Raw genomic sequence first — 16,616 nt, 5'->3', positions numbered from 1 at the left:
ACAGATGTCTTCTGGCTTGTTGACCAAAGTATCAATCAATATACTCTTAGGTGTAGGTCAACTGGAGTTTGTTTTTCATTTCTAACTGGTAGACTAGAGTACACAAAGGTAGGGGCATTATTTGGCAGGTGAACATTGGGATAAGCTTCCATCATGATTTTAATAGGGCGAATTTAGAGACTTAGTATTGTGCCCACAATTGGTTTAAACGTATGACTTCAGTGATGTTGATGAGAAAGGAGAGTATCTTATTGAACCTATTCAGAGGACAATCTGTTCTGAAAAAAAAAATAGAAGTAACTTTTCTCTAACTCATTCCTAGAAATATTGCTTCTCACATACCTTAGTATGTAAGTGACTTCAGCAGAACATCACTCAGCCAAGGAAAAGCAGATCCACTGAAAACTAGGATTCTTTGACACTTATGTTTAAACACAGTAACTTCAGGGAGGTGGGGAGGGTGTCTACATAATTTGATGGAGCTTGAGTTTTAAATCTTTTAGATACATTGTGCTGTCAGATTCTGTACTAGTACAGATTAAAATAGTTGGTGCTATGGACTGAATATCCTCGTTGTACACTTTTTTTGGAAAGTATTTTTGCATTTTAAATACTAAAACCCATATTTTCACAGCTTGTTTGATTACCATTTGTTTTCTTTTTGGCATACAGAGTAGATGAATCATCAAGCTATGACCTGACATATACAGATGTTCATTTTAAACCTGGTCAAATCCGAAGGCACTTCATTGATGTCCCACAGGGAGCTACATGGGCTGGTAAGGAAAATGAGCACATCTATTAAATAAAAAAATCGCTTCTGTCAGACTTGACAAAGTTGTTTTGAAATCATTTTGAGTTCTACGTGAATAAGAACTGAAGGATTTGACCCATGGATACATAAAATATTTATTTGATTCTAAGCTCTTAGAGGAGTGATTTTGAGTTATCTCATTGCTTCTGGTACAGTAGAATCTTGATTCTCAGTCTTCTAGAAACCAGCAAATACAATCTGAAGTGACTGCCCATAACTGGAGGAATACCCCATGTTTATGGAAAAGTTTTACTGTGTGAGGTTTGACTAGTTTTTAAGGTGTATGGATGTAGTGTTGAAAGATGTCTTAACTGACGAAAATGTGATTTTCATAATGGGCAAGTGCTCATAATTCTGCAAGGAGGAAAAAAAGGGGGTTTTTTTCCTCATCTTCCTGTGTGAGATTACTAAATAATAATCCTTTCAAAAATCTTTCATTTAGATTGAAATTACTGATAAGACTCTTAATTTAGAATTCAGCAGCAGTCTGTCTTGTACACATTATACAACTGTACTATCTGATTCATTTTCACCATTTGAGTCACGTTTCTCTTAACTGATCTCTGAACTTACTCAGTTTTCCTTAACCTGAAAGGGTCTTTGTAAATAACTGGCGTACTGCATAACTTCTTAAATTACAAATTACTTGTGAAACTAGTCTTTTTCTGGTGAATCTCTGCTCTTCTCCTAAAATTCTTGGCTCTTGAAACTAAATTTGGGGTTTTTTTCTTTAATCTAGAAGTGACAGTATGTTCATGTTCAGCTGATGTGACTGCCAAGTTTGTGCTTCATGCCGTTCAGCTAGTGAAACAAAAAGCATATAGAAGTCATGAGTTCTACAAATTTTCATCCTTACCAGAAAAAGGATCAGTGACTGAAGCATTTCCTGTCTTAGTAAGTAACCTCAGGGTGGCGTGCGTGAAGAGAAAGTAATATATCAGTGCAGTATGACATAACTAATTCTGGATTTTTTTTCCAAAGAAAAACCCCAAACCTAAGAAATCATGTGTTTGTTACAGTCATGAACGCATCTGGTTTTCAGTTTTGAAAAGATAGCTCTAATAGCTTGCTAGTGTTTCTTAATTATTTGATATTTACCCTTATAATATGTTTTAATCTCTTCAATTTATTAGTTAGTTGTTTATACAAACCGGTTTGTTTCCCTTGCAAATAGGGACTATGACTTGTTGGACAGATGTAGTTTTAGTGCTAAATGGGGTAATCTGAGACATCTGCTTGATGTTGAAGCCAGGTGATACTGACTGGCTTACATTCATACAGCTTAGATACAGCAGGGTTAGCTTGGATAATGCTAGCTCAAGAGTCCGAAACAGAATGAAGGAGTGAGCTAACAGTTCAGGGGTGAGTCCACTTCTCAACTTTGTCCCCTGCTTAGCTTAATTTAGTTGTATAGCTCTAAAGCCTAAGAGTGGTTATGATTTCGGTGCAATTCAGTCCCTTACCCTCTGTGAAAATGTCAGGTGGGGGACAAGCTAAGTGCCCCACTGACACACCAAACAACAACGACAAAAACCCCAAACCTCTGAAGCTTATTGTCATTTTATTTGGGCAGAGAGTGGGATCTCTTTTTCTGATACACATTTTCTAAGGCATGCATGTTAGACTCATCTATGAACTAACATGTCTGCCTAGTTTGAAGGATAGGAAAGGAAAATGTAATATTTAAAAGCTGTACATTTCTTTGTAGGGTATACCCCTAGTACTCTTTGTTTTGATGCAGTCATCAGTCATCCTGTTTTGTTGGAGCTGTCTTCTATTTTCTGCACCAAGTACAATGTCTTATTTGGTACTGTACAAACCTATACAATAGGAGTAAACTAGATATAACAGAGTCTTTTTTGAGCTATACTGCAATTTTTTTTGCTTCGCATGAGGGAGGCTGGGGTGAATAGAAGGGGAAGATGGGAGCTTGTGTCTGACTTTGTGCTTTTGTTACCCAGGCTGGGAAAACCATTGAATTTTGTGTTGCTCGGTGGTGGGCAAGCCTTAGCGATGTTAGCATTAACTACACAATTTCTTTCCATGGTGTACTTTGTGCTACTCCTCAGCTGAACATGGTAAGTTTTCCAGAGTGTTTATTTTGAATTATTCTGAAGTCCTATGGTATCTCAGAATAAAAAAAGCTTTTCTTCATTCCTGCCTGCATTTAGAAAGACTAAAAGTATCTTTATACATGAGATACTCATGTTCTCTCTTAAAAATAGGTAAAACAGGAGTTCAGTCCCACAGAAATGCCCATTACCATTATCTACAAATTTTTCTATGCCTTTTCATTATAAATTGGGGGAGGGTACACCAAAAACAAAACCAACCAAACAAAAAAACCCCTCAAACCCAACACCAATGGAAAGGACATATTAAAAGGCTGAAATTGTAACCATACTTCACTAGCAAGTGTTTGTGTGAAGAAACTTTGCTGGGACCACAGTTCTTGGACTTCAATATCTAGATTACCATTGCTAAAAGACAATACTCTGAATACCATTTTCAGAATAAAATGTCATTAGAATTTATTTTCTGTTCAATGTTTTATTGAGATGTGCTGATTGGTTTGAGATTCATTGTTTAGGGCAGTTGAAGGCACAGTGAATGGGTGATGTTATGACTCCTAAAGCTCTGTGATACTAAAGGATTGAAAAAGTTACTAAAAACATTAGTATTGTAATATTTACAGTACTTTGTCTTGCTCCTGTATTCTTTGCTGTCCTGTGCAACCTGGCTTGCCTTGACTTTGCGTCCCTCAGGAGAGGGCTCTCTTTGAGAGCTGAGATGACAATACTCACATGAAGCAGCACCATGCTAATTTATCCTGGCTCCTTCCTTTTTTTCAGCTAAGGGCCAGAGCAACTTCTAGGTGTCCCTCGGGTGAACTTGGATGAATTCAGGCTCTAAGAGCTGAATAAACTGGGGAAAAAAGAGTGGGTGAATTTTGCTAAGGTACCAGGTCTTGAACTAGTAGAGCAGGAAAAGAAAGAGCTGCTGGTGGTGGTGTGCACTGCAGCTCCCCCCACCCCAGCAGTATTAGATCAACTGAATAATGAAGAGTTAAAAATGAGAGAATACAAACAGTTTTGGTCCTTCCTTCTTGAGCACTCGTAACTTCCATAAACTAAATTTTAAATAGTGCTGTATACTTGTAGCTTTGTTATGGGATACTGCTAGAAAAAAAAGTTTTCAAATTATTTTTCTCATCACTAGTCTGTGTATGTAGTATTGTTTCTTTTTCGCAAAGTTAAACTATTCTGTAGTAACAATCCTAAGCAGAAGCACCATAAAATACTAGTTTTAGGATTCTAGATGAATAATACTTGTATTTATTGAATTACATATTCAAAGGAAATTGTCACAAATGTACAAACAAAACCCAGACCTGCCCGAAGTGTGACTCGTACAGTTCTATACAAAGTACTTAAATTACTAAGGGGAAGAAAAATATAAATAAAGCTTTAGCTCCAATTGCTGAAGTTTTGCAAGTCCCAGCATACCTGCTGTTGTAAGAGAGATAAGCTTGTAATACTGTGTGAGTTTGAAAGTGTCACTTCTTACAGTATAGATAAATACAGCTTGTGTTGTAGTTTTAAGGGACATATCAGATGGTCCGCATCTGATGTTGTAAGTGCACAGAAGCATAATTGTTATATACTCGTTCTTTAGCATGCTTCAGAAGGCATCGTACGATTTGATGTTCAATCCCTGTTGAAGTATGAAGATATTGCTCCATGTATAAATCTGAAAAGCTGGGTTCAAACGCTCAGGTAAGAGTTTGTGGGGAACTGTATTGGGAAAGTGGGAAAACCATTAGCATGTGGTTAAAACAGTAAGAAGTTAACAGTGAAATTTAGGACAACAACAATATTCTCATCAAATTTTAAGTAGGTTTGGAAGCATCAATTAATAAATTTTCTCAGCATTCTCCTATTGGTTCCTTTTAACTTCAAAAAAATTTGACAATTATGGTGACATATTCCATACAAATTATTTTCCTTAAGCCTCCTGTCAGCAGTCTATCTGGTGACTGCCAGACTAGGAAGACTGGGTTAAATAGACCTGTGGTCAGACCCAGCACAGATATTTTACTGAGTGAGTCTTGGCAATGAAAAAGCTGACAGCATGTTACAGAAAAATTTCGATCACGTAATTAAAGGTTGTCAGAATGTATGAATGAAATGTAAACTTAAATGAGACCAGGCCCCCCCTCATTCTGCTGTTCTTTATTTCCGAAGCTCTGATTTTCCTGTATCATTATGATTTAGCCTATATTCTTTGATGCTTAAGGTCTAAAGTGTTTGTGCTGCTCTGAACAATAGCTTGTCCTAACTGTATCTGAAGTAACATACACTATATAGGTAACTACATAGGTAGTGTATGTTAACATTCTTCTGTGTTACTACTCTGATTTCCATAAGGCCTCTTACACATTATCTTCTGATACAACCTTCTATAACAAACAATTATGAGCTACTTATTCTATCCTCTAATTATGGTGCAGTTAGTACTTTTATTCATGGATTGAAAGATTAATTGCAGCATGGACACTGAGACATGTAAAGTAACCTGATTTTTTTTTTTCCTAATCCCAAAGTCTGTTCATTTTGTCAATTTTGGGTTTTTTTACGGCCTTTGTTTTTGAGCATTTAGACGTGCTTGCTGAGTTCTGCTGGCTTCTTTCTTTGCCAGTGTCTGTAATGTCACTAAATTTTGGTTTTGAACTGATACTCATTTTAACTGCGCAATTTATACTGCTTGGATAGTTACAATATTTTAAGAGATGTTGCATGTACTGAATTCAGTTGTGCTTCAGAATATGCTTCTGCTTAAGCAACACATTTTGATAGAGGATACATGTTTCTTAATAGTACCTTCTGTTGGTTTTTGTTCTTTAACTGCAGACCAGTGAGTACAAAAATAAAACCTTTGGGGTCCAGAGATATTTTACCAAATAATCGTCAACTGTATGAGATGATTTTGACCTATAACTTCCATCAGGTAAGGGTTATGGATGGTTGTTTTTATAAAAGTTATTAGTAAATACAGCATGTTTTATAAAACCAGATTTTAACTTTAACTAGCTTTCTGTCAGAAACGAGACCTAGACTCACACACTAGACTCTCTACAGTCAAAATTCTGATTTGGTTCTCTTGAGGAGAGAACCTGTTGCTTGAAATGGGCTTTAGTTCACGTACCCTTTTGAATATGTGTGTAAGGATTGTACTTGTTTTATTCAGTAGTGGATTAAATGTTTTTTATCTTTCTTTTAATAGCCTAAGAGTGGAGAAGTAACTCCAAGCTGCCCACTTCTTTGTGAATTGTTGTACGAATCTGAATTTGATAGTCAACTGTGGATTATTTTTGACCAGAACAAAAGACAGATGGGTTCAGGAGATGCCTATCCACACCAGGTACAGAGTACTGTATTTATTTTACCTTCTGTTTTCTGCACAGCATGAAAATTTTCATTCTGTTTCACCACGCTGTTAACTCCTAATGTTTCCTGATGCATAGGTATAACGTTCTTATATCTTCACAAGAAGACAGGTTCAGTGGTGATATATTTGTATGAAAAAAGTAATGATTCACAGGTTTGTTTCCATGAAATAGAACATTATGGTTTTTTTGTTCTCCTCCAAGGAAGGAAGAAAAGTTATGGTGTGCTTTATTTCTACAGAAAGCTGTTAACTTGTGATTTCTTGTGATTTTGACTGGTGCTTCTCAAGAAGTGAACTCAAGTTCTTGTTGTCTTTATGTTTGGCTTTTTTACAAAGATACCTTGAACTTTTCTATTTAAGTTGGAAAGGATCCATTACCTTTTCTGTAGTTTGAGTTGTCTGCTGATAGGTCAGAGGCTTCTGTATCCATGAAGGCTGTCTTCTGTGCTGTTGGTGTCTTCAACAGCCTTTTAAATGCTATAGCATGGTTTACTTCCTGTTGCTGTCTTTCAGAGGGAGTTTTTTTGCACAAGACTTGTAGATGCTGTACCTTCTGTAGGAATCTCTGCTGGAACAGATCATGTGTCTGGATCATGCAGGGAAGGGTTAGGGGTGTGATAAAAAAAAAACAGCATAAGAGAAACATTTTCCATAGTTTTTAGTTTTGAAACTTTTTTACCAATCCAAAATCACAGCTGAACTTCATCAGTGTAATGTTTATTTTGATAGATTGATCATTCTGAAACTGTACAAAAGATGAACTTTGAAGCATGTCTTTTGAATCTTATAAATTAATTTCAGAAATTGCATTATTTAAACTTCTATTCCTTAACCTGCATTTTTAAGGTGCTATAAAATCTAAAAATCACCCAAGTAGTCTGTTACTTAGAGTTGGTGGACCACCATGCTGTAAATCTCTGGTGTTGTGCATCGTAGAACAATTCTAAAGCAATTTAAAATTATTTAATTCAGGCAGAAATACCAACATAGGAAGCATGACTCCCTAACCCAGGAGAGGGAGATTCTGGGAGCAGGGTAGTTCTGAATTATTGTCCCTTTCTACTTAGGGCTGCCTTTTGTATTATAGCAGCAGCAGCTGAAAGGAAACTTAGCATGCTACTGCTCAAAACATCCACACGGTGCCCTTTTAGGCTGATAGAAATTAAAGAATGTTTTCAAAACTAAGAATTTGAAAGACTGGGGTTTTTCAGTTGGGTGTTTTTTCGTTGGGGGGGTGGAGTTGTTCTGTTTGGTTTTTTGGTTGTTTTTTTTAATAAATGGAGATGATGTTATCTGCATATTCCTAACTGAATGTATAAAAAGCTCAGGGCAAACAGTCTGTTAGCTCTTTAAATTGAAGCCTTAAATCACACAGGGTCCCTCAGTGTGAAAGCTGGTACAGTGTTTGACACAGTAGAAGGTGTCCTGGGATCTAAACTACAGACCACCCAAAGTTACTTAGTAAAATGAAAGTGTATCAAGGCAAACCTGCTAGAGGCTTTGACCTGAAAGTTTAGCAAGAAAGTTCTGATTATTATTTGAGCAGTTAATACAGTGCTAGAACAGGAACAAATTATGTCAGCCTATTTTGTGGTCTGAAAACTTCATTTTTTTCCAGACAATCTGGAATGTGTTTTCGCTGCTATCAAGTCTTGAAAGCAGTCTTGTTTTCAGGAGATTCCAAAACTAAGAAATCTAGCATATTTTAAATGGCTAAAGCTATATGGATCAAGAAGAACATGTCAGTCTTATTTCTGGGTTTCTTTGTGAATGGTGAAGTATTTAATCTTGACATTTATGAGAACTTCTTTCTTTCAGTATTCTGTGAAACTGGAAAAAGGAGATTACACTATTCGGTTACAAATTCGTCATGAACAGAACAGTGAGCTGGATCGCATCAAAGACCTTCCATTTATTGTTTCTCACAGGTTGTCTAGTACCTTGAGCTTAGATATTTATGAAAACCATAGCCTTGCTCTCTTAGGGAAGAAGAAATCGAACAGTTTGACATTACCACCAAAACACAGTCAGCCATTCTTTGTTACATCTCTGCCTGATGACAAGTAAGTTACTGAAGTCCTGTTTTTCTCATCTACATCTAACCAGCTGTCTCTGCACCTAACTAAAATGATACTTTGATAGTGTCTACCTGTTTAGGCTTGGTAATTCCTCTTGTGTTACTCTTTCACTGTTTGAGTTCTTTATTGTAGTCCTCATGGAACATTAATGAACATGGTTTTAACACTGAACTTTCTTTCTTTGAATAGAGTACCTAAAGGAGCAGGACCAGGATGTTACCTTGCAGGAGCTCTTACACTGTCTAAAACAGAACTTGGAAAGAAAGCTGTGAGTATTTGAAATGGATGACAGCTTCTTTTTCTGAAACTTTTGAAGCAAGTAAATGGCATGCCAGGAAGTGCTGTATTTCATGGTTTTAGTACTTTTAAAGAATACTAGGTTTAGTAACATAACACATTTTAGAAGCAGTTGTTTCATTATAAAGTCAGAGTAACTTCTAAGTAGTTCTATTTTTATTTTCATCCTATAATTTCAAATTTAATTGCATTTTCTAAATTTTTAATTCTAATTCTTTCACTCTGAATCCTTGTGTTTCTAGAAGCAGCTGCTTTTTGTTGGTGTGGAGCCTTTAAAAGATATTTTGTTTAATTGCCTAGCTTAGTATAATTTTTGAATGAAAAATACGTGCATATGTATTGCTTTGTGCATGTTGGTTCTCTGAAACAGCTCTACTCTTCCTTGCATGCATACATTTTTCAGGAAAAATACATGCTTTCTTAACACCTACATGTTACTCTTACAAAGTAGTAGGAATTTTGCTCACTTAAATGCATAAGCACATATTCTTACCTGCTGCACACTGATGTTGTCAACCACTAATATGGACTGTATGCTCCAACAGAGTGATGTAACATCTCTGTATGTGATGGTAGAAAAAAGATGTAGGGTTATTTTGCTTATAATGCAGCATCCTGTAAAAATTCTTTTCTAACTTGTATGAATCTGTAGTGCAACAGTGCTTAGAGTAACTAGATCACTTTTTTGTGTATCTGGTGCTAACGTATTTAGAAAATTCCCTTAGCCATTTTTAAACAGATGGCAGAGCTGAGAATATATTTGAATTGGTCCTGGTGATTGTTAGTATTTTGAGGTAGTTCATCTACATCCATATATCACTAGATGTGGCTGAACAACAGGTATATTTTTTTCATACAAAATAAGTTTCTGTGAGTAGATGGGCACATACCTTTAGATCTTGTTGAGTAGAAAAGTTTAGTTCATTCAGTCTGATTTGGTTATAGGTAGTACTTTTGGGGCAGATTGTATGTAATGGCATGTTAGATAATGTGTGTCAGGAGAATTTATGTATCACTGAGGAAAAAACCAGTAATTAACAACTCTAAAATACTTAGTTTTATATTTCTTTGTGATTCTTGCAAGGTTGCAAGTATACTTCTATGAAATCCTTGGTAAATCCGTTACAGTAGGGTAGTATAGTTTCCCTAACTTGAATACTGCACTTCCTTGAACTATTGGTTGTAATTCTCGTCTATCTGATTTTAAAACCAGACTAATTGGTTACATACCATGATTTCTGGGATGGAGAGTAGGAGGTAGGTAGGTATTGCCTGTCAAATTTCATGTGATGAAGAATACTTAAGAACTTACACAGACGGAAATTCTAGCTGAGGCATGTCTTGTGTCATAGTCTAAGGCATTACTGTTATGGTCATATTTCACTGGAAAAAGGATGATATCAAATAGCGTCAGATGCTTTCTATTGCCTTTAGTGAAACTCAGTATGTAGCAGGAGACAAGGAGGGCTAGGCAGTAAAGTTGTCTCTAAGTCAGCGAGTGGGATGCAGGGAAAAGGTACCTAATTTTTGTATATTTATTATTAAATAGAACAATGCCACTAAACAGTCAAAATCTAAAATCTACACTTTTGAGGCTGAATTTCTGTAATTTATTAATTTAAGCGAAGTGGTTAACAACACTTGCTTGTCTTACAGGAATAATGGACTGTGTACACGATAATGCATTGTTTTATTAATTTTAAAAAGCTGAAGGAGCATGCTTTAAGAGCATGTTTGATCATAGATGTGACTCTAAAAGTTTAAAAATCTGTAGGTTGAAAGTATAACCTTAATTGTACAGAGAAGGTGTCTCCATCCTGTGTGGTGTGTGCATGTTTTCTTACAGTATGTTATTCTAACTCCCAGGGGCAGTCTGCAGCAAAGCGACAAGGAAAATTTAAAAAGGTACTGAATGTTAGTTTTTGAAAAAGATATACTTAAGTCTTTTTGCATATGACATAAAGAATTTGTCTACCAGTATTGGTTTTTAATTTGTCTCCCTCATCTACCTCCTTAGTCCTGAGTTGTTTACTTAGCACCTTAAGTATGTCTACTGGTAGAATGACAAAACACTACTGTAATACAAAGCTGAGAGGCATGTCAACATCTGGATACTTCTGCAATAAGTGCTGTCAAAAATGCATGTGGTGACTAGTAGTCTGTAATTTTTATGAAATACGCAGGGATGTTCTGTGTTTGTGGTCAAGATTTTCTCTGGCAAATGTTTCTGCGTATTGTATTCTGTCTGCAAATTGAGAACTGAATATTAATCTAACACTTTGATGTAGAATTGAATATCTAACTGTATACCAAGTCTACTGAATTGAGAGCTGGTTTCATTACAGTCATCAAAAATATACTGTAGCAAGCAGTTTTTTCTTAGGAGGGATGGACTTGATTGAAACGTCTCTCAATTCATTATTCTACTCAAACTGAATATAACTCATTATAGGCTAGAGTTTATACAGTGGTGTAGCAGGTAGTAGAATTTATAAAAAGAATTTTGGAGCATGTACAAGATATTTTGGGTAGGGTGTGAGTGACTTTTAACATAGCAGTGTTTAATGTTGTGCTTTCTCATATTTTTACATTAGGTAATGCAATATTCTGCCGGCAGTCAGAGACTGAAACAGTCTTTATAAAAAAACCCCAAAAAACTGTTTTCATAGGTTACCTTTATTAAGGCTACTGGTTTTTTTTCTTGTTTTGTTCTTAAGTTGTAAGGCTATTTACATTCTTTTGTTTTCAAGGTACTGTGTTCTGGAGTGACATGCAAATTAGTCAGGATTCGTAGAAATAAGTCATGAGAATTGTGAATAACGCAGATTACTGCTGTAATCTGTTATTTTGTTAACAGTGAGCTGGTAACTGAGCCGCCTGACTTACTCTGGTCTTGGTGTAGTAACAGCGTGGGAATGTGATGAGGCTTTACAAGAAGGATTTTAATGCACGTTGCTGCAATTTTATTTTCGTACTACACCTGAAAAATTATGCAGATCACTTTTAGAAAGGCGATTTAAAATCCCATGTGAATGTGCAGCTTTCCTGATGAATAGGGTGTAAAGGCTTCACTAAGTGAATCCTGAGCAAGGGAGTTAAACTCTAATCATAATTCAATGTGCATAACAAAACCTATTAAACAGATCCAAGAAGTTTCATGTTCTGTATTTTTCTTTTGTTTTTAGAACAGAGATTTGTGTTCAGATCTGAGTGGTATAACTACCCACTCAAGCCAAAATAAAAACTGGTCTTCTTGATACTTCCACCTATTATTCCTAAGAGACATCAGTGTATGAGCAGCAAATAAATAAAACACTGTGTATTTCAGAGCATTGATCCATAAGAGCTCCATTAATGAATATATTTTTCTGAGAATGCAGCTCTGAGGGCTTCCTCGTTTACAAGCTTTGAATATTTATTCATAAATAATATGAACTTTGTCATAAGTTTACATGTAGTTAAGATGTTTTCCAGCATAGAAGACATGTTTATATGTTTATTTTGTGACCCAGTCAGTCAAAAAGGTATGTGTAGATTTTTTCATATTTTTCACAGACAAATCCAGGCCCTCTTATAGGATTAGGAGTGTTAAAATAAAAATGGGACTTGTAAATTACGTGTGTGTTTTGCTCTGATACTGGTGCCTAGTCTGTGGAAAGATTTTTTTTTTATTATTATTTCTTGATTTAGTTGAGGAGGGAGAGAACTTGTTAGCTTGCATTTATGTGCATGACACTACCAGAAATCCAGGGTGGATATTTCTGGTTGTTTGAAAGTATTTTTGTTTTCACAGAATGGCTGAGGCTGGAAGTGACCTCTGGAGGTCATCTGGTCTAACCCTGCTGCTTGAGCAGGGCCTCCTAGAGCCAGTTTCCCAGGACCACACCCAGACAGCTTTTGAATATCTCCAAGGGTGGAGACTACACAACCTCTCTGGGCAACGGGTGCCCAGTGTTCAGTCACCCCCCACTGTGAAAAAGTATTTCCTGATGTCCAGAGGGAACCTCCTATGTTTATGTTTGTGGCCATTGCCTCTTGTCCTGTCACTGTGCACAAATGAACACTCTTTACATCCTTCCTACAGATACTGATGAGATTCCCACCACCACCCCTCAAATGCCTTTTCTCTAGCCTGAATAGTCCCAGCTTTCTCAGCCTGTCTTCACAGGAGAGATGCTCCAGTCCATCATCTTTGTGGACTTTCGCTGGACTCTCTCCAGTACATCCATGTCTCTCTTCTACTGGGGAGCCCAGAACTGGACACAGTACTCCAGGTGTGGCCTCACCAGTGCAGAGCAGAGGAGAAGGATCACCTCCCTCGACCTGCTGGTAGTGTGTCTAAGTCACCCCAGGATACCATTAAGCTCTCTTTGCCGCAAGGGCACATTGCTGACTTATGTTCCAACTGGTGTCCACCAGGACCCCCAGGTCCTTTCCTGCTAAGCTGCTTTCTATCTGGGTGACCCCCAGCATGTGCTGGTGCATGGGTTTATTCTTCTCCAGGAGCAAGACTTTACAGTTCTCCTTGTTGAACTTGATGAGGTTCCTGACAGCCCATTTCTGCAGTCTGTTAGGGTCCCTCTGGATGGCAGCACAAACCTCTGCTATATCAGACACTCCTCCCAGTTTGGTGTCACCTGCAAACTTGCTGAGAATGCACCGTGCCCCATCATCTAGATCATTAATGAAGGTGTTGAACAGCATTGAATCCAGTATTGACTGCTGGGCTACACCACTAGTTATTGGCCTCCAACTGTGTGCCGCTGATCACCACCCTCTGAGCCTGGCCATTCAGTGGGTTTCAATCCACCTGACTGCTCATCCAGCTCATACTTTGACAGCTTCTCTGTTTTGCATAAAAGCAGTCTGAGGTTATGCCAGGAAATGGCAGCCTCATTTCCCAAAGATAGTTAATTCTTCTATAACTGGAAAAAAGTGTCAATGGGTTCTTTTGACAGAATAAGTGCGGGTGTCTTTGTTTTACTAGACACATACAGCAGAATCGTATGCCTAATCCATGATTTTCTACTCAAAGAGCTATTCTGGGGAACTTCACTTTAAAGCCCAAACCTGAAACAAAACCCGAAAGAACCCATGGACATGGGTTTTTACTTGATGTCTTCCTGTCTTCAGTGTGCCTGGACTTAAAAAATTCTTTTCTCTCTGACTACTGAACCTGTGATATTAATTCAATGATATTTTTCCTTTGACCTGATCCCCACTGAAGTAGAGAGCACCCTACTGTCATGGCTTGGGAAGCTAATGTACCCTTAGGAGTGCCCTTGGTCTCTGATGGGGAGGTACCTGCTAAACAACTGTGTGAAAAACAAATTGGTTAGATGTACCTTTCTTCTATCATAACCTAACTTCTGGAATCTGATTTTTGGTTTTTTCCCTTGGTCTCCAAGTTTCATCCTGAACATAGTCAGAATGAAAACAGATCACTGACACTTTCTGGTCTGTAAGAATCATTTTTTCATTGTTTTACATAATGCAGCTTTTGAACAGCAATATGTAACAACTAGCCTAAGGGATAGAAAATTTCTACATTTTTCCTCTACTTTGCCATCCTTTCCTCCAACCTGAAGTAAGAAATGCGCTATACAGGTATAAATATGTACTAGTGGAATACTAATAAATACCATTGTGAAGTCAAACGTCAAAGGAAGTGTTTTGGATTACTTCCTTTTAGCATTAAGACACTATCCCTGTTTAACCAGGCGGCCTTCAAAAATAGGATGAAGTACATGTATGATTTAATTTTGTGTAAGCCTGGCTGGTGACTTCAAGAAACTTCATTCACTTTCAATTAAATAAGAGTATTGCTGTAAAAATAAGCAACATTGCACAAATTTTATGCATCTTAAAGTAGACAGGAATTTCGTATGCACATTGAACTATGTGTTTATGTAGATGTGCATGGTATTTATTAAATGGAAAATGAGACCAGGGATGTGTTCCTTCAACGAGCTTTCTCCTGTGGTTAGTTTTGCTGTGGAATGCTTTAAAGTACAAAAAACAGTAGTTCATATGTCTTTTTCACATAAAGAACCAGATGTTGAATCATCAGACAAAAATCTACATTTAAATCTTTAAACAAAATTAATAGTTAATTAATCTCTTTTAATAGGTGACTGTTTTGAGGGCGTTATGCTTGTTTATGTATACAATTTGTCGTTCCAGTTAAAAGTAGACTCACTGAGGCTTATCAAACTGCACGGAGTGCACTGAGCAAAGTGCATATCCTATATGCTTCCAAAGTTTTTAATATTGCTTAATTTTTTACGAGGATAAACAAAGGGCTGCTTTCTCATTAATTCGAAAGTTTCCTTAAAGTCATTTTTTCAATGCATAATATGCTTGCTCGCTGCCTTTCTCTGTCTGTAGCTCTGTATCTTTTTATAGCTATATATAAAATCAAATCCAGTATACTACTTCAGCAATTCTTTTGCTGTGGAACAGTTGGAGTGAAATTTGAATAAAAAACCAGATAAAAGCACTGAATTGTGAAGAATTGCCTTTCTTCTCCTTAATCTCTAATGATGAACGTTTCTGTAATGGCAATGACGGTGTCATTCTGGGATCTTCTGGTATCTAGGGGGTTGCCAAGCTTTATAAATAATGCTTGTGTTTACAGACAGAATATAGAAAAGAAAGAAGCCTTCAGTCCATCTTATGGTCTTGTGATAGTTTAGTTAAAAGTGATAAGTACCTAAACCTTATTTATCCCATTAAATAAGTTTGATGTCTGTAGAGAAGAGTGTGCCTCTTTTTCAGTAAGCTCTTTTGAAAAAGGAGGGTGCCTAGGTCTGAAGCTCATTGTTTTCTTTTCAATGGTCATAATGCTTGCAGAATCTCATGAGACTAAAACTACCTAGCTGAGAGAATGGAGAGATGACATTTTACTGTTGATGGTTTTACTACATAGAATTTGTCTCTTAAATAGAAGCGTTCATCTACAGGAGCGTGCATTTATTAACCTAATTATGCTTGGTTTGAAACTTAAACTGGAGTAGTAGAGTCTTCTCATTTAGACAAAGCTGAGAATGCAGAGGCCATTTAGATACATAAGTCCAAGTGTATGTTGCCAAGTAATATTGACAGAGGGCTTTCAAGAAGGAAATCCTGAAATATCAGAAGAATATTTCTAGGAAGACAGGTTTCTTTCTTAGGAAAGTATTAGTCTCAATAGAGGAAGTCTTTTAAAAAACACTGTAAACTACTGATTTAGATTTTTATACCGAACTAACTTCTTGGGCATCTTAAAATGTTTGGTTTTCTTTAATGACCTACATTGTTGCTTTCTACCATTCTAATTACCTTAACCAGCCCCATACCATGTTTCTAACTTCTGTATCCTCCACTGCATGTGCCTGCCTCCATGACTTATTTTGTCATGATCTGGCCTAGGTCTTGCTGAAGTTTTATTTAGGTGTACTGCCTGGTCATGCACTTCGTACTTGAAATACATGTGTGCAGGATAGTTCCTGTGAAAGCTAAAGTTCAATGTAGATTAGTGTTCTAAACTAGGTTTAAAAGAAAATACGTAAATGTCAGTTTTGTGGTGCATCTGCGATTACGTATTAAGTAGCTGGAAAAATTGTTTTAAGGGCATATTGATGTCATTTTCTTTTACCAGTATTGTGTTCAGTAACCCATAGCAAGCTGCTGTTCTGTTTGAACTATCAGTTCACATAAAATTGTTCTGTATCCGTGTTCTTGAATAGTTTCAGAAGTGTAGTGTTGAAGTCCATTATTTCAAGGTTATGCATAGCAGTTTCTAACAGTCACCTTTTTACTTACTATTTAAGTAACCTGAAGTAAGTCCATCTTGTGCACAAGATTTCATTTCATTACACAACACTGACCTAGTTTATGGGAAACATATTACTACAAATGTTTTTTGGAATAATTGGTCTCAATAATTAAATTGCCGCAGCAGTTGAGCATGCAACATTATTTTGCATGATGTTGCAAGA

At 36.8% G+C, this 16,616-nt stretch overlaps 1 protein-coding gene across 1 annotated transcript in view; it reads left to right on the top strand.

Moving 5' to 3' along the window:
* Positions 1-16,616, top strand: part of TPP2 (tripeptidyl peptidase 2) — a gene marked incomplete at its 3' end in the record, with an annotated part of 54,567 nt that overhangs the window by 23,776 nt on the left and 14,175 nt on the right. The window contains exons 16-24 of the mRNA XM_081999557.1: positions 673-779; positions 1,554-1,708; positions 2,776-2,892; positions 4,490-4,590; positions 5,725-5,821; positions 6,098-6,235; positions 8,081-8,325; positions 8,530-8,608; positions 10,504-10,542. Of these exons, the coding sequence (XP_081855683.1) occupies positions 673-779; positions 1,554-1,708; positions 2,776-2,892; positions 4,490-4,590; positions 5,725-5,821; positions 6,098-6,235; positions 8,081-8,325; positions 8,530-8,608; positions 10,504-10,542 (1,078 nt within the window). The remainder of the gene's footprint in view (positions 1-672; positions 780-1,553; positions 1,709-2,775; positions 2,893-4,489; positions 4,591-5,724; positions 5,822-6,097; positions 6,236-8,080; positions 8,326-8,529; positions 8,609-10,503; positions 10,543-16,616) is intronic.

The sequence above is a fragment of the Phaethon aethereus genome (assembly GCF_964289735.1).
Source record: "Phaethon aethereus genome assembly, chromosome: 1".
NCBI classification, from domain to species: domain Eukaryota; kingdom Metazoa; phylum Chordata; class Aves; order Phaethontiformes; family Phaethontidae; genus Phaethon; species Phaethon aethereus.
This window is presented reverse-complemented; position numbering and strand designations above follow the sequence as displayed.